Consider the following 23,516-nt stretch of genomic DNA (forward strand, 5'->3'; position numbering starts at 1 on the left):
TCGATTTCAGTCCCATCACACTCTATCTAGAAAAAAGCCACAGGTGCATATGTATACATGACCCCAGACCCCCAGAACCCCCCAGGCCCTGGAGAGCTGGGGGTAGAACTGGATTTGAACTCATCTGTTGGCTGGTAGTCCAAGGGTTCAATACCCTCCCCCTAGATCCCTCCCCTACTGTAGCCTCCCCCCACCCCCCACCCACTCCAACCCACTGAGTCAGCTGCCTGGATAGGGTCTGGCCTCCCTGTAGTTAGGGCAGTGGGAGGTTGAGAGCTGGTATCTCTTTCATCCAAAATTGGAGGGAGGGGATGAGGGGTTTAGAGAAACTTCCCTGCGGCTGGCCTAACCACTTCAGCAGCCACTGGATAATCTGGGAGTAACTGGGCAGGGGTGGACCCCAGGTGGGCCTTTCCTCCCTGTTAACCCTGGCCTTGGCCCTCCTACCTGGCCCCCAAAGCTTGTCTCCCTGTCTCCCATCTCCTTCCTCTTGATGTCCCCTCTGCCTCAGCATCAGAGCCACGTCTTCAAAAGGCTGGTCACTGAGGCTGGGCTTCTAATGTTCCAGCGGTGCTATGGGCAGAAAGCAGAAAGGTTTCTCCTGCCTTAAGGGCAAACCATTTAGGAGAAAACTGGTAGGAGCCGCAAGCAGGAGTGCCCAGGCTGCTATTAGAAAGCAGGCCAGTCTCTGAAACAAAGCCTCCTGAGGCTAGTGTCCCACCAGGGCCAGGCTCACATTCCCAGGCTGCATTCCAGGTCCTTTTTGTGCCAGCCCGACCGGCTCGGCTCGCCCCTGACAGTCTCCCAGTCTCTTGTCATTCCCCTTGTGGGCCACCTACATGTCTCCATGCCTTTGCTTGCACCATTCCCACTGCCTGGGATGCCCTCCCCTCGCCTGCTCAGCCCATCCAAATCCTTCTCTGTCTACCCAGGTCACATGCTTCCTCATCCAGGCAGCCTTCCCTGATTGGACCTGAATGGTGCTCTTCTCCTGCAGAGTCTATGGCCCTGTTCTGTATTCTAGGCCTGACACAGATTGACTTACTGCATCTTTGTTCTCCCCTCTGACCCCCAGCTCCAAGCCTGTGACCTCTCTGGGGTCCAGACCTGCGCTCACAAGCCTTGGACACATCACTTCACCGAAGCTGCACAGCCCTCATCTGTAAGACAGGGCAGCCAGCACGTCTGCTCATAGAGGGATCACTGAGGAGTGTATGCACCGATGTGGGCAAACCCTCCCAACAGGGCCCAGCTCTGGTAGCTGCTGCATAAGTAGCCAGTGTCAGAGCCGGTCCTGTGGTTACAGTAGTCAGAGAGGCTTTTTAAAGGACAATTGAGAACATGCCACCCCAGTGGACCATCCTCAGGGGCAGGCCTGAGAACTCCCTGGGAGGCACTGCCTGCCCACCTCCTGCCTCCCTCCTCGGTCTCATCTCTCTGTACTCCCCTTCCTACAACTACTGCTGCAACCACCTGGAACTTATTTGGGGCACTAAACGCCTCATCTACTCTCTCAATTCAAGGCTTTGGCAACAGACCATTCCCTCCACCTGGCACACATCTCCCCCTCACTCCCTCCCTCTTCACCTGGCTCACTCCTAGAGCCCAGATTAGGTGACCACTCCTCCAGGAAGTCTTCCCTGACCACCTCCCCCATCCAGATGGAGCATCTCTTTCCTCTCCCCCAGCACTTACCCCACACACTGCATTGCATCGACCTGTTTACCTGGGAGCTCCATGAGGTGAGATGCCGAGCCTTGCTTCCTGCGGCAAATCCAGCACCTGGCGTGGTGTCTGGCGCCGAGTAGATGCTCCAAAAAAATTTAGTGACTAACTGAATGGATGGATGAGTCAATTTCTGCATCCCCCACACTGCAGGAAATGTCTGTAGAACAGATTTGAGTGGGAGGTTCCAGCAGGGCCTGGGAGAAACCCTTGGGGGCTGGGCACTGGGTGGCGAACAGAGCCGACCCCCCATCCCTTCCCACGGGTGGGTCAGCCTCCCTGCTTTCCCACAGGCCCCGGGGGGCCCAGCGCCAGCTTCCAGATGCTAAGCCCCAGCTCAGCTTTACCTCTTAGGTTTTCTGTCTGCACAGCCGGACCAGATCCCCGCAGCCAGCATTGCGGGCAGCCAGGCCAGTCGTCCCTGGCGTCTTCCTATTTTAGACATCTCGCTGCCTCGGTCCCTTCTAATGTTTCCAGCCAGGCTGCAGGGGGAGGAAAAAGAGGTTACTGCTACTTTAAATGTACTGTATGAAGGCAAGGGCTGGAAAGGGGCCTGCTTGCAGGAATACCCAGTCATCTAGTTGGAAAAGCCGCCAGATGGAATACAAAAGGAGAAACCCAGACGCTCATGGAGACAGCCTCGGTTCATAAATCAGGTGGGGCCGGGGGCTGGGGGCCCCTACGCCATGGAGCCCGACTCCCTCCTGGGCCAAGGCGACTCCTACGGTAAGACAGGCACCACGAAGTGGCAGAGTTGGGGATTCGGCAGCGCTGCTCAGCAGACTTTTCTCTGCTTTGCTGCAGGAATCTGAGTTGAAGTGGGGAGGTGTTCAGGCAGCTGGCCACTGTCTGGGCCTGGGACCTGCGGGTGGGTATGGGTGCTGGGGTTAAGGGGCACAGGGCCGAAGGGTCCCCTGAGCAGTCTTGGGCAGCCCTTCAGACCCCAGGCTTCGGCAGGGTAGCGGGGAAGGAGAGGGAGTTTCGGCTGCTTCTGTTGTGCTCTTGGCCAAGAAGGAGAGGAAGGAAGTTTGCAGCCCCCTGCCTGTCCGCCTGTCCGCCCGCTCGCTCGCTGTCCCCAGGCCTGCCTTGTGCTATGGGGAATCTAATTAGTGAGATCCTGCAGATAAATATAGATGGAGCAGGCCACAGGAAGGTAGCCTGTAGTTAAAGCCAGGCTGAGCACTCCCCACTTTGCAGAGCCCCAGGGACTGCCAGCAGGGTGCTGCCTCTGCTGCACCCTCCCGGGCAGGTTGTTGGGGAAAAGTTGCCTGGGACGGAGCTCTTGCTGAGAGCCTGGGACGGGGACTTGTGAGATTCGGAATGGCTTGGCCAGGGCAGTGTCTGCTGGCTTGGGGCTCCAGGGGTGCAGGTATCTAAAGCCCCGGGTGTTTAACCGGGTTAGGCTGCCGCGGCTTTGGCTGGTATACTGGGCACACGCTGGCTGTGTCTGGCCAGTGTGCAAAGGGGGGAAGCAGGAGGCCGGAGTGTGTCTGAGGCACTGGGGCAGGGCTTGGGAGGTAGCAGGTTTGCAAGTTCAGTATGGAGAAGGCCCCATTGGCCTCAGAGGGTAGAGCTGGTTGAGAGGGGACCTCACTCCAGCTTGGATCAGCCCTTTGTGGGCTCAGGTCCTCCTGGGACCACAGTTCCTACTAAGAAAACTCCCTCTGGATTCCCCCCACCCCAGCCAGGCCTGGCTTCCGGGTACAGATTCCAGGCCAATTCCCTTTCTCTGCAGGAGCGCAGCTCTCTTCAGGGAGAGGGGCCCTTCGCCACATTTGGAGCTGCAGCCCTCGGGAGCTTGGCAAGGCCCAGCCTGTGGACCCGGCATCTCTGGGCAGTCAGGTGGCCAGTGGGCCAGCCTCTGTGTCAGGGTCAGCGTGCAGGAAGGAAGAGCTCAAGTCTAAGAAACAGTCTGTGCTTAGTGGAGGGAGCGAAGAGAGAAAGGGTTGGGGGGGAGGGAAGGATGGAAGAAGAAAGAGGCACCTGCCCTGGAAATGCTCCCAGCCTGGAATGGGAGACAGACAATGATAAGAGACTGGATTCAGAGTGTGCGTTTCCCTGGGCGGGGGCGGGGGACAGACCTTCTAGGATGTGTGACAGGACTGCCTGCCTCTGGAGGTGTTCTCCTGAAGCCTGGCCCAGGGGCGCCTGGATGCTGCCCCATGGAGGACACAGACCTGTGGCTGGGAAAGGCTGCCAGTCCCAGGGAGGCTCCATCTCCCCACCTGGAACCCACAGCCTGTCCTGCTGTCCCCCAGGTTTGCTTGGGGCAGCCTGTGGGCAGGAGAAGGCTGGCGCTCTGGAAACTGAGGCTGCCAGGCCCCTAACTGAAGGGCCCCAGGCACCACCAGCCCATCTTCACCTGTTGGGGGAGCCTGTTGCTGATCTTCTGGAAGCTGGTCAGGCAGTGTGGTGTCTGGGAGCCAGGAGGAAAAGGTAAAGAGACAGAGGGGGCCTCAGGAAGGGATCAGACAGGAATGGAAGGGAGGCTTTCCTTGGGAGTGATCCCAGCTCCAGCCAAGAGGGGTCTGGCTTCAGCCTGCCTGGAAGGTCCAAAGCTGAAGAGGCTGTCCTGGGCCAGGTTCTACATTCTTTTATGTAACAAATAATACTTTCAGGTAATGTACTAAATTTTGTGACATTCCCAGGCTAGTCTGGGAAGGAGGTAAACACTTTGATGGGGGAGGCCAAGGCACTGTGGAACCCCTAACCCTGCACGTGGAGTCCAAGAAGGCTTCCTGGAGGAGGCGACTCCTTCACTGAAGATACTGATGAGTCTTTCCTCCAAGAAATCCTTTCTTCACCTGGCTTCTGGGATAGGCTTCTCTCCTGATTTATTCTCCAACCTATTTACCAGTCTCTTTTTCTAGCTCCTTATCTTGGACCCCTCCCTCTTCCTGCTACCCGTATGGTCCCTTCACCAAGGTCTGCCACTTCTGCCTCCCTGTATGATCTGACTCTTTCTCACAGGCTCCCTTTCTAGGCTCCAGCCATACCAGTCTGAACTTCCTCATACACATCACACTATTCATCACCCCAGGGCCTTTGCACATTCTGTTCACTTTGCCTGGAACACTCCTCTCTCACTCTCCACTAAGCTAACTCCTCCCAAACTCAACTGAAAAGTCATGACCTCAGGGAAGCCTTCCCTAGACCATGTTCCCCAATGCATCAAATTAGATCCCACTTTCTTAGTCTCTTTTTTTCTTTGTAAGACCTGTTCCTATTTGCATTACATGTTATTGTGTCTGTGTGTGTGTGTTTAACCTCTGTATCCCCCAGTCTCTGGCTTGCTGGCAGCTGTTTTCCCCAATCACGGCTCTCTGCCTGGTGTGTAGCCGCATCCAACAAATACCTGCCGAATGAGTGAGGGAACAAACTCAGCTGGCTCAGGTGGAGGGCTGGGAAAGGCATTCCAGGCAGAGGGAACAGCAGGTGCAAAGGCATGGAAGCTGGAGAAACTTCGGAGGGTTCTCTGACACTTCCAATGAGGGTGACGCCTTTGGTCAGGGGCTGGTGAGCTGAGCTCCCTGGGGTGCTCAGGAGTCCCGATGGGGACAGGGTTGGGAGGGGTGGAGCTGGCGGTGAGGCTCTGGGCCCCCTCCCTGCCTCAAGCCAAGCAAGACTGTCTTCCATGTGCTGGGTATCCTGCGCTCTGATTCCATTCGCCAGGTGCTCAGGTGCTGAAAGGAGTTTGGCCACATCCCCGAATGCTGACACTAATGTCCTAGAGGCCTGAGCCACATCCAGGGTGTGTTAGCAGGCAGTCTGAGTAGTTCCCTGTTGGGCAGTCCTGAGGTGAGATCCTTAGAGCAAGACCGCTGTGGAATGACGCAGCTGGGGGGTGTGGCAAACCCAAGAGCAGGGGCTTCTTTTCTATGACAGAGGCAGGAAGGCAAGGAGAGGAAGGGAGCATGGAGCCTGTGCACAGGCCTCGGTTTCCCCACGTGGGCGAGGGTCAGATAAGATCTGACTGACCCCTTTGGGGTGGGCCCCTCAAAGCTGTGGGAGAAGTCCAGCTCAGAGAAGCAGCCCCTTCCCGTTTTCCCAGTTGCCGAGGAGGGGACAAGAGCGAGGCTCACCAGCAGGTCAGGCTAGGGAGCAGGCCTCGCCCTGCAGAACATTCTCCCTTTGGGTCCTCCCAGGGCCCTGCCACCCCTCTCCTTCAGAGAGGCTGCCTCCCACCTGCGCCCCAGCAGCTCTTGCTGCCTCCCAACCAGGAATGCTTTTATTGCCTCACTCCCACTTAAGACCATAAGATCCTTGAGGGCAGGGGCTGTGTCCTGTTAGTCACTGCAGCCCCAGGTCCCTGCACAAAGCCTGACCCTGAGAAGGTGTTCAATACACATTCTTCGGATTAATGAATGAATGAGTGAATGAGCAAGTGAGTGAATGGAGCTTGCCCCTAACTTGCTCTGTGCCCTCGGGCGTCCTCCCAGCTCTGGGCTTCTGTCTCCTTAGCAGTCAGTAGAAGGTACTGGTCTCCATGCCCCTGAATGTTCCAGCTCTGACCATCTGAGAGTCTAAATCCAACTAAGCACTCGGCACCCTGCCTCCCTGCAGCCCGAGCCTCATCCCGGCCCCCTTTGCCCCTGGGGGGCCTGGACCAAGTAAGTCCCTGCTCCGCACTCAGCCTCAGCCCCAGAGGAGTGATCAGGCAGAACCGCGGGAGGCTGGACACCTGACTCAGAGTCAAGGGCTGGGCCCACAGAGCTTCGGGACCCCTGCTCTGGAACAGGCTGGTGGCTTTGAAATCCTGGGGGCAGAACAAGCAGCTCAGAAGCTTCAGTTTCTTCACGACGATAACCAACAAGGACAGCTCCCCAGTTTGGGGCCCCTGAAGGAGGGCAGCTGGAAGTGATTTTGTAAACTTCCAAGAGCTGCAGGTATAATAACCAGTACTATTTACTGAGCTCCTGCTCCCACGCAAGGTCCTTTGCGTACATTGTCCACTCAAAGCCTCACAACAAACCCAGTGGGTTGCTGTTAGCTCCACTTTCCAGATGAGGAAACTGAGGCTTGGAGAAGTTAAGTGTTGGCCAAGGTCATACAGTGAGGTCAGTGATTAAAATCCAGGATGCTCCAGAGCCCGGGACCTTCACTCTGCAGCACTCTCTGAGAGCCGCCCCTGGGCCAGAGCTGCCATCCGGACGCCCTCCCCTCCGTTCGCAGGAGCCGCAGTGGGAGGGGATGTCAGCTCAGCTGGGACAGAGAGCGCAGGAGCAGCTGTAATGGGGTAGGGCCAGTCTAAAGAGAGGGCTATTTTGGGGTGGAAGCTGTCAGGGGGGCCTGATGTCACCACTCCTGGCCCTTCCCGTGAGAGGGGGAAGCTAAAGATGTCATCAAACAGGTTTGCCTGGGCTGGTAACAAATAGAAAATTGTCATAAAGTAACAGCTATGTGCTGGACCATGGGCCTCACGCCGACTGTCTCACTTCCCCTTTCCCCGACCCTGTGAGGATGGTCTTATCATTCTCAGGCTAGAGATGAGGAAATGAGTTCAGAGAGGCTGCATGACTCATCTAAAGTCACACAGCTAGTGAATGGCAGAGCTGAGAGTCACGTGTGTTTGTCCCAACCTGGAGCCCTAGTGCTGAGCCAATGCCCATCTCTGAGGCTGTGTCTAGGTGGATGGACCACTGGGCCGTGGGTGCTGGTCAGGCCTGGCCCACCTCTCAGGGATGAGAGCCTGAAGCCTCCTCCTGGCTCTGCTAATTCAACACACCCTGGGCAAAAATCTGGGCCCTCAACAAGCCTCAGTTTCCCCATCTGTGAAACAGAAGTAACGATGCCAGCCTGGTCTACCAGGGGTGGGAGGGGGTGAGGGGGAAATCGATACCAAATCCAGATTCCTTTCATTTTGCCTTAGGGCTCTGCCCTGGACCTCCTGGGCGTCAAGGCACTGGAGGAGCGCTAGAAACCACACTCCCACCTGAGGCCCTTTCATAGGTGAAATACGGTCAGTGAGGCAGAGCTCCTCATTGCCGAGCACTTGTACACGTCCAGCTCTAGGCTAAGACTTCCACAGGGAGAAAGGCACAGACTCCTCAGAGGAAGGAACAACCCCATTGCTCAGATGAGACAACTGAGGCTTAGAAGGACCCAAGGATACAAGCTAGTTGGGGCATTCGAGATTCAAACCCAGGACTCCCAGACTCCTGTGCTTTTGTCTGTCACTCTGGGGTGCCCCCTAGGTATCCTGGCCTCTAAACCACAGTCCTTCCCCATGCCCAGGAGAGCTCCAGGCCTGCCTGCCAGCCACATCTGGGTCTCTGACCTTCCGCAGCTGGGCAGGTGGATGAGTGGTGGAGCCCTGCCTCTTGCCCCATGAGACTCTGGGAAGAGGCTAAATCAGGAAGAATAGTCAATAGAGAACAATAAGGACAGACGGGGAGTGGCTTAAATCATTCATGAACTCAAGCCCCAGCCGCTAGTTGCACAGAAGGCCAGGGAAGGAGGCCCAGGAAGGGGTTGTGGAAGGCACCGCTGCCTGGAACAGGGCCAGGCAGAGCCAGGGGAAAGCTTAGGAGAGGCAAGCTGGAGTTCCCAGAGGAGGGGGCTCCCGGAGGGAGAAGGAGGGAGACGCTCATTCAGCAGCATCTAGTGTTTAAAAAGCACAGACATTTCATCCGCGTGCTCTCCCCAGGCTGCTGGGAGCTCCCTCCTGAGCTGTGCTTTCCGGGCACAGCACAGGCCTCAGCTTCTGTCCTGCTGCACCTCTACACGGGCCTGGCCACTTGGCTCTCTGAGCCTCAACCTCCTCATCAGAAGGGTGGGGACAGTATTAGCCCCCTCACACTGGAAAGTCATTTCTTTAGCGTGTCCTGCGTGGGGACTGCCTCTGGCTGGCTCCTCCCTCATGGGCCTGGTGTGGAGTTTTCTTCTGCTGGCTGGATATGCCCTGGGCTGCTGACCCCACCCCAGGCCTTCTGAAGCTAGAGTTGTGCCCCTCCAGCTGGGATTCCTCCCAAGAGGTCACCCCCACAGAAGCCCAGGAAGGCTGGTGCAAACAGGAAATGGTCCAAGGTGTGATGAAGCGTAAGAGAGAGGGTCTTTGGGGTCTTCCTGCCCATTCCCCTTTACATGATGGGAAGACGGGGGCCCGGGAGAGGAGGAACCAGGACCACTCAAGTCCATCCTACCTCCTGAGTGGTCCTGAGCTCTGTCCTGACTCTATTTTCCCATCCCCACTTCTAGGTGGTGGTCTCATCCCATCCCGGGGGTTCCCTGTCTCCACCTGCCCCCACCAACTCTTCCTCCATATCCAGCCAAGAGAGTTACTCACAGGCACTTTAAAGTCCCACAGGGGACCCACTGCAGCAGGATAAAGTCTAAACTCATTAACACAGCCTCAAGTCAGTCTGCCGTCTGACCCCTGGATGATGCCTCTGCCCTTGTCTCTTTCTTTCTCTCCGTTTCACCATCATGAAGTAATCTCTATTTTGAATGTGCCATCCTCCTCCTCTTTTAACCTGTTCCTTCTGCCTGGGACACTCCCCATTCCAGCTCTCCTCACTACTTCTCCTCTAACTTGGACCCTATGCTCATAGCTCAGGTGTCACCTCCTCCAGGAAGCCTCCCCTGACTACCTTGTTTGAGCTTCCAGGAACCCTGGGCTTCCTGCTATCCTACTGCATGCTGATGAGTATAGTTCATTTGTTTCCCTGCCTGTCTCCACCTCCAGGCTGTGAGCTGCTTCGTGAGCCAGACTGAAAATGTGGAGGCTGAGAGGGTGGGAAAGAGGTCAGGGTGACCTGGTCCCCGGCCTGCGTGTCAGGAATGTCAGTGTCCACACTGAGAGGAACATGAGTGGAAGAGCAAATTCTGGTTGGGACAGGGAGCAATGCCCTGGACTTGCTGTGTACGAAGGACCTGCAGGGGCGCCCAGGGGTTTTCTGTTGAAGAGTCTGATCAGCCTTCCAGATAGGACCTTCTAGAGGCTTCAGTTCCAGGGTGGAGGATGGGAGCCTCTGGGGCCTCCCAGCTGCGTCAAGTACCACCCCCTTGCCTGGGCTTTTTGAAACCTTCACTCCTCTGCCCGGCTGTGGAGCTGCTGCCTCCCGCAGGCAACCGGACCTGACCAGCCAGGCTGAGGCTCCTCTGTTCGCTTGTGGTCAGATGGCCTCTTGTCCTGGGACGTCTCATCAGCTCTGCCCCCTAAGTCTTTAAGGTGGAGCTACATCCCTCCGTCTTGTATAGACTCCACACACACACACACACACACACACACACACACACACACACACACAGCTGCGTGGGCCAGGAACCCTGCCCTCTCCGCTGGATAGAGTCGGTTCCCGCGGTCTCAGCCAGTGTGATTCTGGAGAAAACCAGAGAGAAACCTAGAGAGCCTTTGGTTGATGCAGGTAAGAAGGGGGAGAGGCAGGCAGAGGGAGGGGTGCATTTCTGTCCGATCTGGAAGCATGTACCCCGATGGCTGGATGCTCACAAACCCTGCGCCTGAGGCACTCCAGCTGGTGACCCACATCCCAGCGTGCCTCTGTGTGTGCACGTGTGTGTGCGTGTACATGCACACCAATGTGTGCTGAGGTCATGAGTGCCTTGAAGTAGGAAGAAGTGCTTGCGAGCAGGTCTCTGTCTCGTCAGCTGTGTCTGCAAAAGCTTGTGAGAGAGTATGAGTGGGTTGGGGCCCCACACTGCCGCCATGGGTTCCGCAGACTGAACCAGAATGAGTGGGTGCTCCAGAAAAGCCAGCAGAAGGGATCACAGTTCCTGATCCGGAAGCGGGTGCCTGTTCCCCAGCCCCCAGCCCCACCTCTGCCAGGACTCGTGTTCCCCTTGCCCAAATCTCAGACAGATGGCCTCACCCTGCCTTTGCTGCCGGGAGATGAGTGTTAGGCGTTGAGAGTGGAGGGCAGCCACTGTTAGCAGTCCCAGTGCAGGGAGAGGACCTGAAGCCGCAGCCTGGGGCTGAAATGGAAGGTAGCCTGAGAGGTCTGGAGGGAGGGCCCGGGTGGGCTCTGGCCTCCCAAATCCCCTGGGTTGCCAAGTTCAGGGCCTCACCCAGGAGCCCTCTGGGGGCTGTCGCAGGTCTGCCACTGGTTTCCCCACTGATATTCTCCCCAGGGGAGGGGCGTGTAGAGATTCCTCTCTTGACCAAGTGGCTGTGCTGCTCCACAGGCCACAAGCCAGGGCACCTAGGAGGGCACCCATCCTGAGGTCCTTTAGTTTTCACTTTTGTCAGCTCTGTGGTGGGCGGAGTTGGGGTGGCTGTGTCCCCTGTTCTGGACTCTTCTCCCAAACTGGGCCTCTGACAGCTTGGAGGGGATGGACAGGACCCCACTCAGTCTCTCTCTCTACTGCTGTTTCTGTCTCTCTGCCTCCTGCCTGTTGAGTGTGCCCTACCCATGCCTCTTCCCCTCCCCATCCTGCAGTGCAGCCCCTTCTTTCTCAGCTGCACCCAGATGCACAGACTTAGGGGCAGCAAGAGAGTAGTGAGGCTCCAGCTCTGGAAGCTTCTCTGCTCCCCGCTGCAAGTCTGTTGGTATTTGTGCCCCAGCTCTTCCTGCCTCCCCTCAACTCCTTGCTGAGGCTGGTCCCTGTACCCCACTCTCCCCCTGCCTGGGGACACCTTCACCAGGGGCTCCATCCCTCCCTCCATCCCTCAACCCCCCCAGCGCCTCAGCCTTCCTGCTCCTTCACAGCCAAGCCCACCAGGCAGGCACTCCCTCACTGCCTGCATGGTCCTCGACTGCCCCCTGCCCCCAAACTGCTCGGACCAAGGCCACCAACGAGGGCCCAATGGCTGGATGCAGGAAGCTCTCCTTGCACCAGGTCTCAGGCCTCTCAGCTGAGAGGCCCTGTTGGGGGTGGGGGCGGGTCAGGGCAAGATACAGCCTGGGTCTGCGTCACATCCCTGCCACTGATCAGGTGTGTGGCTCTGGGAAAATGACGTACCTGCCCTGAGTCTCGGTTTTCCCATCTGTGAGATGGGATGATGGCACTGGTCTTTGCCTCACAGACTGGGAAGGGCAAAGGTGTTGACACTTGGAAAACAGTCAGCGCTCAGTCGCCATGAGCGGTTACTATTATTACTGGTTTGTCTTGTGTGACTCTCTCACCTACCCCCATGCACCTGCCCTGCCCCTCACGCCTTTGCTCTCCTGGGTTCCTCCTACCTCTCCCGTCCCTTCTCTGTCTTCTTCGCAGGCTCCTCTCCCTCCTCCCCTAGTTAAACTACCCAGTTGCCCAACCACAGCCTCTCCCTGCACAGCCCTGGCCCCTTCTTTACATCTGTGGGTCTCCAGCTCCCACTCCCTTGAACCCTGCCCCACCCATGGCCTAGTTCACACCCCCTCCTGCACGGTTGCCAGCCCCCTCCTGGGCCTCTGGACTCTCCCTCTGCATCCATCCCCTTCCCAGTCCCAGGGACTCTCTAGCAAGTGCTCCCAACATCCCTCATTCTTCTCTGCTGGCCCAGCCAGTTCCTCTCAGGGCTCCAGGGGCAGCGCTGTCACACCTGGTGGCCTCACCACCTGCTATGCCTGGGAGCCTCATCTCCACTTTCCGCTGAATGTTGAATGAGTGGCTTGATGCAAGCTGTAAAGGGCTGCTCTGATTAATGCAGCACATGATGGGTATTGAAGAGCGCTGGGGGATTCCACCAGGAGTCAGCGGGGAGGGGACATGGGCTGACCCAGGTCATCCAGAGAGTTCTAACCATCATTGTGGGTTAGGATAATACCAGCCTCACCCTTACGGATTTGGATTCAATTAGTCTAGAAGGGGCCTGGGCTTTGGAACATTTGAACCCCTCCGCTCCCTTCCCCTTCCCAACACTGGGCGATTCTAAGGTGCAGGCCTCGGACTGGGAGGTGGGAGGTGCTGGGGCGAAGGGGCCTTCATTCCCTGCCTGAGTTCACCTCTTCAAGAGGCGCTGAGTACTGGGCTTGCTCCGCCCCTGGCACTGAGGCCCAGGGCAGCACAAGGCTGGATCCCTGTCCCCAGGGAAGAGCTCAGGGTGGTGCCCAGAGCCGCAGTGACACCCCAGAGCAGAGGGTCTGGGGTGAGGGGAGGCAGAGCTCAGCCTAGGGAAGGAGGAAGTGACCAGGCAAAGGGGCCACAGGGGATGGGTCTGGAGCTGAGAACCAGATTGGCCTGTTGGAAACCTGGCGGTCAGGCTCAGGGGCTGGGTTTGAGCCTGTGCCGTGGGGAGTCATGAATAGTTCCAGGCAGGGAAGGGACATGGTTGTGTTCTGTCCCTAGAATTCCTAAGACATCAAACCACACCTCTACTCAACACAGTGCCCCTTCCCCTCTGGTGAGCCAGGTCACCTAAGCCTGGGTGGCCACCCACCTTTGGAAGGTCACAGTCCCTGCAGAAGATAGTTCTCCTTCTGAGACTGGCCACGGAGGGCAGTGCAGCTTGCCAAGATAAACCAGCCAGTTGGGAACAAGAGGTGGAGAGAGAGTGTACAGCTCAAAGGGCTCTCACTGGAACACCTATCCCCACTTCACAGAGGAGGAAACTGAGGCTCAGAGATGTTTGGTGATTTGCCCCAGATGAAACTGCTCAGAAGTGTCAGAGGCAAGATTTGAACTCTGGTCCCCTGGCTCTAAAGCCCTCATGGTCCCACTCTGCACCACTGTGAGTCTGCACTGGGTACCCCTTGTGCCTAGTCCTGCGTGAGGAGGGGCTGCGTCAGAGCTACAGGGGTCTCCAGTCCCCTCACCAGCTCATTGCCTGGGTGTGGGAGAGCCGGAGCTGACGGGGACTGCTCAAGGGGAGAGAGGAAACAGGGTACCAGGCAATCAGAGACGGCCTCCGGGGTGGGGTGGGGGGCAGTGGGGCTGGTGTAGGCAGCAGGGATGGGTCCCAACAGGTAGAAGGGGTGGAGAGAAATGAGATTTAGGTAAGTGGAGGGCGGCAGGGAGGTGGCCCAGCAAGGGAAAGAGCAGAAGAAAGGTGGGAATGGGTGTCCGAGTTCCCAGCCCAAAGCACGGAGTGCCTGCCGGGAGGCCGGCAGGCCAGGTGAGGACGGAGGGGTGAGGGGCTCTTCCCTCAGGCGGGTGTCTCAACTTGACACTGTTGCATTTAGGGCTGAATAAGGCTTTGTTGCGGGGCTGGCCTGGGAATTCGAGGATGTTCAGCAATCCCTGGCCTCTCCCTCTAGATGCCCGCAGCACACCTGCCTCCCACCCGCAGCCCGAGCTGTAACAACCAGAAATGTCTCCAGACTTGCAGTGTTCCCTGGGGGACTAAAATGCGCCTGATTGAGAACCACTACCCTAGAGTAAGCAGGAGCTGTGGAAGGGATTTGAGCAGGGGTGGGACAGGGTCCAAAGCTGAAGCCAGAAAGCACCTGCACTCTAGCCCCTGTCCCCAGCCCCTCAGCCCCCACTGCCCCTCATCCTTCAGCTGACCTGGGGCACACTGAGCCCCAGGAAAACCTCCACCAAGCCACAGATGCAGGGCAGATCAGCAGCTGAGGGGTGGAACAAAAGGGCTTGTGTCTGAGGATGGAAGCCCCCTCCCCCACTGCGGCGCGGGGGAGGGGCAGCAGGCCAGGGCCAGGGGGCTGCAAGGCTGGGGCCAGGCTTCTCAGAGCCAGCATTTGGATAGAAGGGACTGCAGCCGGGTGGGGAAGCTAATCTTCTGCCTGAGTTCCTGTTCACAAACTGGCCTTTTACCGAGGCCCTGAAATCAGAGCACACCAGCCAATCAGGAGGTAGTGTCATTCTCATCCTGACCTGTAACCCTGAGGGTGGAGGGGTCAAGGGCTGCCTTCTGGCTGGTGGCCAGGCCAGGGTGGGAACAGCCGGTGGCCCGGAGCCTCCATTTCCCTCTGTCCATGTACTGTGTCTCAGCAGGAACCTGGGCTGCACAGAGTGTGTTAGGGAGAGTGGGGGCTCGGGAGGTGACGAGGGGATGGGAAGCCCCATTGTCACCATCCCCACCCCCAACTATGAGCAGTCAGATGAGCTGCTGAAACGTGCCTTTGGCTCCCCCATCTCTTCTGGTTAAAACCTCCACTGGCTCCCCATGACCCTCAGGATCAAGGCCACGGCCCTTGGACAGCCCTTCAGGGTTCTGCCATGACCCCTCGAGTTCATGCTTCAGCCAGAGGAGTGACTGACAGCCCCTGAAACGCCTGTGCTCTCCAGGCCTCCACATTTTTCCTCCCTTGTGGGCCTGGAACACCCACCTCCTCCCCACCTGCAAGGCCCCCAAATTGGGCTAAATTCCTATACACGTGGTACGTTGGGCAGCCACCTAGGACAGAAAGCTGGGCATTTGTTGAAGAAAGAAGGGACAGTGGGAGGGCTAAAAACATGTTTTAGGAAAGGGAGAGAACGAGAAAAAGAAAACCAATGGGCAGGAATGAGGGGAGCAGCTTCTCCTTCTGGCCACCATCAATGTGCCAAGATGGGCTGACCCCACAGGCCTGCACGGAGAAGCAGGTGTAATTTGTCTGTGGTGAGACTGGATAGCTCACCCACCAGAGGCAGGGTCTTGGGCACAACCTGGCCTTGCTCATAAGCCCATCTTGGATTTGGCCCTTGATGCCACTAACAAGGTGGAACAGGTGATCAGGAGGATGGGGTCCCGGGGACAGCTAGCTGCCCACATGCACTTCGGGTATCACTGACCATCAGTGGAACCCAGATTCCTTGGCTCCAAAAATCTCAAGAACCAACAGACTCTGTCTAGGCCAGTAGTTCTCCAGCTGTGTTAGCAGAGTCCTGGGATCCCAAGGAGACGCCAAGGGGCTGCTCGATAGCAGAAACTTCCCCTTCCCCTGGCATAGCTCTGCCCGGAGCAGCTAGCTCTCATCTGATGTAAATGTTGGGCTTGTCTGAAATTTTTCATTTGAAGCAAGGGTTCCGTGGCTCGATCAGTAGAAAAATAACCCACGTCCTTCTCCAACAGAGAGGAAGACCAAGGCCTAGACAGGAATGGAGTGGCAGAGCCACGCTGGCTCCTGATCCTTTCTGCTGAACCACACAGCTCTCTGCTGAAAGCATAAATATATAAGTGAATTAACTGGAAAGTAGGTTCTATTTGGTAACATGGAAGTACAGCAAAGGATGCTTGGTTTCTGGGATGAGGGGTGGGGCATGGGGAAGAGAAACTGGGAAGAAAGAGGGAACGGAAGAGCAGAATGGGGTGACTGGTCACTGTGCACTGAGTTTAATTCCATTATACCCAGCCTGCTTCCAACGCTGTTCAAAGACACTGCTCAGGATTCTTGGCTTTAGCCAAAGTAGCACCGGGTACAGAACCCAAATCTCAGGGTTCAAGTCCTAACCCTTCCATTTATGCACTGTGTTGACCTTGGCCAAATCAACCCTCTCTCGAGATGTCACCCCTATCCCAGAGTTGCTGTGAGGGATAAATGAGAGCAGAATAGGGGTTGAACAATTTCTGGTGGGCTCAGGACTCTTCTTTGTATATGAGCTTGTGTATGTTCACAGTCTAAGGTTCAAATCCAACCTATGACCCTTATTAGTTGTGTGACTTGAGGCAAGCTTCTTGACCTCTCTGCCTCAGCTTTTCCATCTGTAAAATGGGGTAATAGCAGCACCCACTGATGTAATGAGTTTATATGCATAAGACATCTAGAACAGGGCTATGTAATTATTTGTTATCAGTACTTATACTCGACAGCAGAGGTTAGGTCTTGCAGAGGAGACACCCCAGAAGTAGGAGAAAGAATGAATGAGATAATGAATGGTCTTGGCTGGGACCCCACCCTGAACCCCTGCTCCCTATCACTGGGCCTCTCCCTGCATTTTTTTGAAAACACATACAGGTAGGATTCCATTTTGCCCCTAGATGACTTTGGGTGATAGAGGACTAACTTCAGCCTTCTTGAATTGAATCTTCTCTTCAGAACATGTAACAAACCTGGAAATTGGAATTGCCTTGGAGCTGATTGTTCTGGGAGGGCACCTCCTGGCATTAAAACTAAATTAGATCAAGGTACCTCTGTTATTAGCAAAATAATTCCCTACGATTACAGAATGCAGCCATGAATCCTGATGGCAGATGAACTTCAGGTGACTTACTTGAGACAAATAACTATGCAAAAATCATAGGCTCATCTAATCGCTTCTCTGTAGCGTGGCAGTTGGGTAATTATGCTAATGGTAATAAGAAATCACCTTTTGTGGTCTGGGACTAGGAGGGCTTGAGACGGAAACGTGCATGGTGTATATTACCTGCTTCTAGCTGGAGAGGCCAGATGCCATGTTTGGTTCCAAAACAGACCCTTTTCAGGAAGCTGGTTCCGTCCCTTGTCAACTGGGAGAGAAACCTGCTATACAATCAGAATTTCAGTGGCTTCATTATTCAGCCCTTTTCAGATCATCTTAATATCTGAAATTGAATTTGTCTAAGTTCCACTGTTGGCTGTGGTAATTCCAAGAAGCAAGTTAAACTGTAAAAGCTCAGGACCTTTGAGTCAGTTCACTTCAGCCAATGTGCATTGTGCCCACTGGGTGCCAGGCACTGAACTTGACATGGGCTTGGGGAAGTGCCAACATTCAAGAGTGTGTCTGGTGCTTTCTGCACATGATCTCATCCCTTTAGCAACCTGAGAGGGGCAGTACAGTCCCCATTTTAAAGACCAGGAAATGGAGGCTCAGAGATGTGGAAGATAAGCCCAAGGTGCTACTGCTACTAATCAGTGGAGATGATGGCTTCCTCCCACCCAGAGGGATCTGGGAGGCTTCCTGGAAGAGTAGACATGGGGGAAGGCATTGTAGGCAGAGGAAACAGATGAACAAAAAACCCAGAGGCAGGAGATTTTAGGGGGGTGATCAAGGATAGGAGATGGGCTTGGAAGAGAGGCTGAAGATCAGACAGCAGAGGGCTTCAAGTGATCAGCTGAGCATTCGGACAATGGGGAGCCACTGAGGTGTTTAAGCAAGGGAGGTATACAATGGGATCTGAGAGGTACCTGGGCTGCAGTGTGGGGAACCCACGAGTAGGCTGCTGGCAGGTATGAGATAAATAACAGATAATTTTTTAATATAAATATGTCCCAAGTATTGCAAAGGCCATACTTACACTAAAAATTATTCCTTGTGGAGGTGAAATTCACACCTAACTGGGCATTTTGTATTTCATCTGGCACCCCTGCCACAGCCCTCCAGATCGGCCCTGGGCTCTGGCCACCATTCATTTCCTCTGCCTGCTATGCCTTTCCCTATGGCACCAGCCTTTCCACCCTCGAGGCCCTGTGCTCCTTACTGCTTCTGGGGGCCACATTTATCACACACTGTGGTCTCTACTGTCTCATGAAATTCTTTATCTATCCCTTCTCAGCAGCCCATCGTACTTCCAGCTGCATAGCGGAAAATACAATTCAGGCATGGCTCCCTCCATTCCCTGACCCCATTCCCATCCTCAAATGCCTCTACTGTCTGCTTCTGTCTCAGGATGAGCTGGCCCCTCTGTCCCTCCTGAGTTTTTGCCTGCTTCCCTGAATATCGCTCACCTCTCTCACTGGTGACTGCAAAGTCACCCTCTCTCCTGGGTCTTTCCCACTAGGGACACATAGCAAGTGCTTCCCGTGTCCCCTGTCACAGGCTGGGTTCCCCAGGAAGAGGCCCTGAGATGTATTAGCACCAGCGTGCAGGAGGTGTGTCAGGGACTGTTCTAGGGCTCAGCACCTGTGGAAGGTGCAGGGTGGGAGGAAGCAAGACCAGGCAGGAGAAGCTGAGCTGCCATGCAGTCTCAGTGCAGGTCTCAGCCTAACCCTCTGTGGGGTCTGGGGAGGCCCTGCAGCAGGGACGGCCCTTCAGGGCTATCCTGAGTAGTGCCAAGGGACTGGGCCCTATGCTACCAGGGTGGTCAGTCACTGCATGTGGGACACCCCGGAAGGGGGTGTCACCTTGGGTGCAATGGCTCACTTCAGCAGAAGCCAGCTCCAAAGAGGGCTGACTGCTGAGGGCCATCTTGCAGCAGCCTTCCCACTCTGGGGATTGAGTCCTTCATTCTTAAAGGGAGATCTGGGTCACAGAACCCCCCCAACCCCCCCAAACCAAACCAAAACATTCCAGCTCCTGGACACGGCATTCAGGGCCCCTGGTGCCCAGGCCTGCTTCTTTGTCCTGCCCCTCTCTCGCAGCTGCTTGATGGGAATTCCCTGAGCTTGCTCCGCGGATTCAGGCTGCCACGCTTTTTCACAGGGGCTATTTCCTCCTTGCCTGGCTAACTGTTCTCTCTTCTCCTTCAAGACATACGCAGAGGTCTTCACCTTGGAAGCCTCTCCTGGAGCCCCAGCTCTGGCCCTGGCCAGTATTAGGGCCCCCACAGCCACCCGCCTACCTCTGTCATCACCACACCAGGGGCTCCACACATGTGGGCCCCAGGGTCAGTGCCTAGGGGTGCACCGTGGGCCCTGGGAGTGTTGCCGTCTCTTCCCCTGCACACTGGCGCTCTGAGGCTGTGTGATGGGGAGGACCACTGGGGACCTGGAAGCTGGCTGGGATGGCCAAGGGCGGGAGGGTGAGGGGGATGGCAAGAAGTGAGGCTAGAGAGGTGGGCAGGGGCTAGGCCACGGGAAGGCAGCAAGGAGCCAGGGATAGCTTTTAAGGAGGGTGGGGGCGATTGCATCTGTGCGTTGAAAACCTCGGAGGAGAGCTCAGAGACAGGGACCAACGGCGAGAGGGCCCAGGTGGCTTCAGGGAGCCACTCAGTTCTCAGTGAAGTCCAGCCGGCGCCTGGACTGGCCTGTAGACAGCATTTGGGAATCACCAGCGGAAGGATGGTGGTTGAAGCCGCAGGCCTGGGATGCAACTGCGGTAGCCTGTGGAGAGAGTCTGCAAGCATAGGAAGATAATCTCAGACGATCTCAAGCTCCAGCTTTTGTAGCCCAGCCGAGGAAAATGAGGTAGCCAGGGAGGGGAAGAAGTGAGGGGAGAACTAGGAGGAAAGCCAGGAGAGCATGGGGAGGCAGAAGGGATCCATGTTTCTGGGGGGTGAGGGATGGCCAAGAGGTCGGGGGAGATGAGGACAACAGGGGTCCTTCGGTGTCACCGATGAGGAGGTCGTCGGTCACCTTCCTGAGGTGCACTGGGACGACACACCTTAAGCTGGGTGGGATTCCTGCCTTGTGTGGCCATCTGCATGGAAGGTGCCAACAGCGGCTAACGTCCATGTCACCGGGATACACTGTTCAGTGCAACCTGAATCAAGGAGGTTTGGCTCATTAGTTCAGAAAATCTCACCTGAACCCACGAAGTACACAATGCTGTTCTTTTCCAGTGACCACATAGCCCTGTTGACTTCATATATTTGTTTGCTGTACAACATGTAACACTGATCAGTTCATCCTGTAGGGTCCAGACCCTCAGCAGTTTGTCATCCTTGATGTTGCCTTGACAGGAGCTCCAGACAAGTGGGCATAGGTGGATTTTGCATATATAGTGCAGATGATGCATTTGGGAACTTGCCTCAGACACGTACCTGGGGAAGGTGCACAGGCTCTGTCGCCCCTACATATGGAAGCCGGCAAAGCCAAGACAGGTCCAGATCGGGGTCCATGGGCTGTGTGCGAGAACAGATAGGAGGGGGCCAGAGTGGATGTGGGGAGACAGGAAGGAGGGTCGGTGGTTCTGAAAGGCTGCACAGCCCTTCACCCAGGGGTAGAACAAGGGACAGGAGGAAAAGCACCAGGAGTGCTAACTCTGACCACACTTCTGACCCTCCCATCTTCTGGACCAGCCTCCAGGTAGCATGTTTTTGTGCAGAACTGGAGCACACCCCCTGACATTTTTTCCTCAGCCTCCTACTTTCATAATAACCCAGCTGGGTTCCTTCCACCTACCCCTGCAAACATCTTCCTCTTGGCCAATATTCACATAATTGCTACCTGTTCCAAAAACAGGGCTACGCATTTTGCCTCTGTTATCTCATTGAATCCTCACTAGAACCCCTTGCAATAAGACCCAGCCACATCCAGGTTGTGCAGACACAGAAACTGTGGTTCAGAGGGATGTAGGGTCATGGCCTAGGTCACACAGCTGGCAAATGACTCATCCTGGACACGAATCCAGGTCTCTCTGACCCCAAAGGTCACATTTCCTCCCAAGGAGACTCAACGAAGACCAAGTAGTCAATCCAGGCAGTGAGATTACTTTCGTTTGGAGAGTTTGGCATGATTTTTTTGTTTCTGAATGTTTGGATCCACTCACCCCTTTTATTCATTCAACAAACCCTTCCTGAGGCCAGGCCTCAGGTAGGTGATGGTGGCTTAGACAAGGTTAGTGACCTGGAGGGGCTCACAGTCTGCTCAGGGAGGAGACAGACCCATGACCAGGTGCAACAACCTACACTGTGATAAACAAGGACAGTGGGGCAGGCAGGTGCTGTGGGAGCCCTCTGCCTGGGAGAGTCAGTGGAGACCTCCCGGGGTTTCCCATGGGCTGAAATGCCTGAGCTGAACTGTAATAGGAGAAAGGGGCCTGATCTCAGCAGACAGGCAGCATGGGTATTCTAGGAAGAGTCAAAGTTTGTGCAAAAGCATCAAGGCAGGACAGAGGGAGGGGGCTTGGGAGACCTGGTTGCACGGTGGAGCTAGAGCTGGGGTGTCACTGCTGGCTGGGACTAGGGTAGGAAGGACCTCGGTGGAGACTAGGGAGCAGGCTATTCACGTTCTTAAGTTTTACTGAGCACTTCACCGTGCCTCAGACTTTGTGCTGAGCGCTTTGCAGACATGATGACTGCATTATTTAAATAAGGAAAATGAAGTTCAGAACAGGTCTAGATTTTGTGTGGATTTTATATTTTATATCATCATCATAGCCTTGATAAAAGTTATAAAGAGTAAGGCAAACATCAGTGCACCTCCCAACCAGGTCAAGAAATAACACCTTGTCAATATGGGCGAAGCACCTTCCCACCACTTCACATCATTCCCCTCCTGCTGCAGAGGTAAACACTTTACTGAAGGTGTATTTATCATTCCTCTGAATTTCTTTATACTTTGATCACATATGTGCATTCCTAGCAATCTACAGTATCATTTTTAAAAGTCCGCAAGAAAGACAGCATACAATTTGATCTTCTGCAACTTTGTCCCCATCCTGCCACTTATGATTCACAAGGAAGCGCTGGTCATTCATGTGCACTGTAGTGTAGAATTTCACTGGCCCATCCACAATTTGTTTAGGCATTCTTCCAAAGATGGACACTGAGGTTGTTTCGGATTCTTTACTAGGATAAACACGGTTACAATGAACAAAAGGTTCTCTAGCTTTGTCCCAGGAGCCATACTCTGGGTCACTGGGATATGTGCATCCTTAACACTTTTAGATGCTGTCAAATTGTTTGCCAGAATGGCGGTACCCATTTCCCCTCCCACCGGTTGTGTATGAGAGTTTGTGCACCACTCTCATCAGCGCTCTGCTGTCTTGCCTCTGCTTTTCACCAGTCTCACAGGTGTGAAATGACACTTCACTGGGTTTCATTTTGCATTTCCCCGATTATGATTAAGGCTGAATATCTTTTCTAATGTTTATCAGCCATTTGTGTTTCCCTTTCTTCAAATTGCCTATATTTTTCCCCTATTTTCTTGTTTGTTTTGAAAATTGATTTGTAGAAGCTCTTTGTATATTTTGAATATTGTGTTCCAAATATTTTCTTTTGACAAATAGGCGTTTTAATATGTAATTAAATGTGTCAATTTTTTTCTTGATGGTCTGTGCCTTTGGGTATTTTTTAATTTATTTATTTTATTAAGGCATCATTGATAAACAATCTTATGAATGTTTCACATGAGCAACATTGTGGTTCCTACATTCACCCATATTATCGAGTCCCCCCACACACATCCCACCACAGTCACTGTCCATCAGCATAGCAAGATGCCAGAGTCACTACTTGTTTTCTCTGTGTTACGCTGTCTTCCCTGTGACACCCCCATACCATGTGTGCTCATCATAATGCCCCTCAATCCCCTTCTCTCTCCCTCCCCACCCACCCTCCCCCACCCGTTCCCTTTGGTAACTGCAGTCCCCTAATGGAGTCTGTGAGATTCTTGCTGTTGTGTTCCTTCAGTTTTGCTTTGTTGTTATACTCCACAAATGAGGGAAATCATTTAGTACTTGTCTTTCTTTCTCTACCTGGCTTATTTCACTGAGCATAATACCCTCTAGCTCCATCCATATTGTTGCAAATGGTAGGATTTGTTTTCTTCTTATGGCTGAATAATATTGCATTGTATATGTACCACCTCTTCTTCATCCATTCATCTACTGATGGACATTTAGGTTGATTCTGTATCTTGGCTATTGTAAATAGTGCTGTGATAAACATAGGGGTGCATATGTCTTTTTGAATCTGAGATCCTGTTTTCTTTGGGTAAATTCCTAGGTGTGGAATTCCTGGGTCAAATGGTATTTCTATTTTTAGTTTTTTGAGGAACTTTCATATTGCTTTCCACAATGCTTGAACTAATTTACATTCCCACCAGCAGTGTAGGAGGGTTCCCTTTTCTCTGCATCCTCACCGGCATTTGTTGTTCTTAGTCTTTTTGATGATGGCCATCCTAACTGATGTGAGGTGATATCTCAGTGTGGTTTTAATTTGCATTTCCCTGATAATTAGTGATGTAGAGCATCTTTTCATGTGCCTGTTGGCCATCTGAATTTCTTCTTTGGAGAAGTGTCTGTTTGTAGCCTCCACCCATATTTTATCAGGTTATTTGCTTTTTTGGCTGTTGAGGCAAGTGAGTTCTTTATACATTTTGGATGTTAACCCCTTGTCAGATATGTCATTTACAAATGTATTCTCCCATACTGTAGGATGTCTTTTTGTTCTG

General features: G+C 54.4%; 1 protein-coding gene and 1 long non-coding RNA gene across 2 annotated transcripts in view; one reads left to right on the forward strand and one right to left on the reverse strand.

Annotated features, from left to right (window-relative positions):
- Positions 1-1,731: 1,731 nt before the first annotated feature.
- Positions 1,732-2,405, reverse strand: LOC118927363 (uncharacterized). Its single transcript, XR_005030803.2, has 3 exons — positions 2,295-2,405; positions 2,073-2,207; positions 1,732-1,885 (listed from the first exon to the last, which is right to left on the reverse strand). It is a non-coding gene; the product is annotated as an uncharacterized LOC118927363 (long non-coding RNA).
- Positions 2,258-23,516, forward strand: part of DAB2IP (DAB2 interacting protein) — a 188,460-nt gene continuing 167,201 nt past the window's right edge. Inside the window, exon 1 of the mRNA XM_036915450.2 lies at positions 2,258-2,451. Within this exon, the coding sequence (XP_036771345.1) occupies positions 2,412-2,451 (40 nt within the window). The 5' untranslated portion in view covers positions 2,258-2,411. The remainder of the gene's footprint in view (positions 2,452-23,516) is intronic.

Source organism: Manis pentadactyla, chromosome 3 (assembly GCF_030020395.1).
Source record: "Manis pentadactyla isolate mManPen7 chromosome 3, mManPen7.hap1, whole genome shotgun sequence".
NCBI lineage: Eukaryota > Metazoa > Chordata > Mammalia > Pholidota > Manidae > Manis > Manis pentadactyla.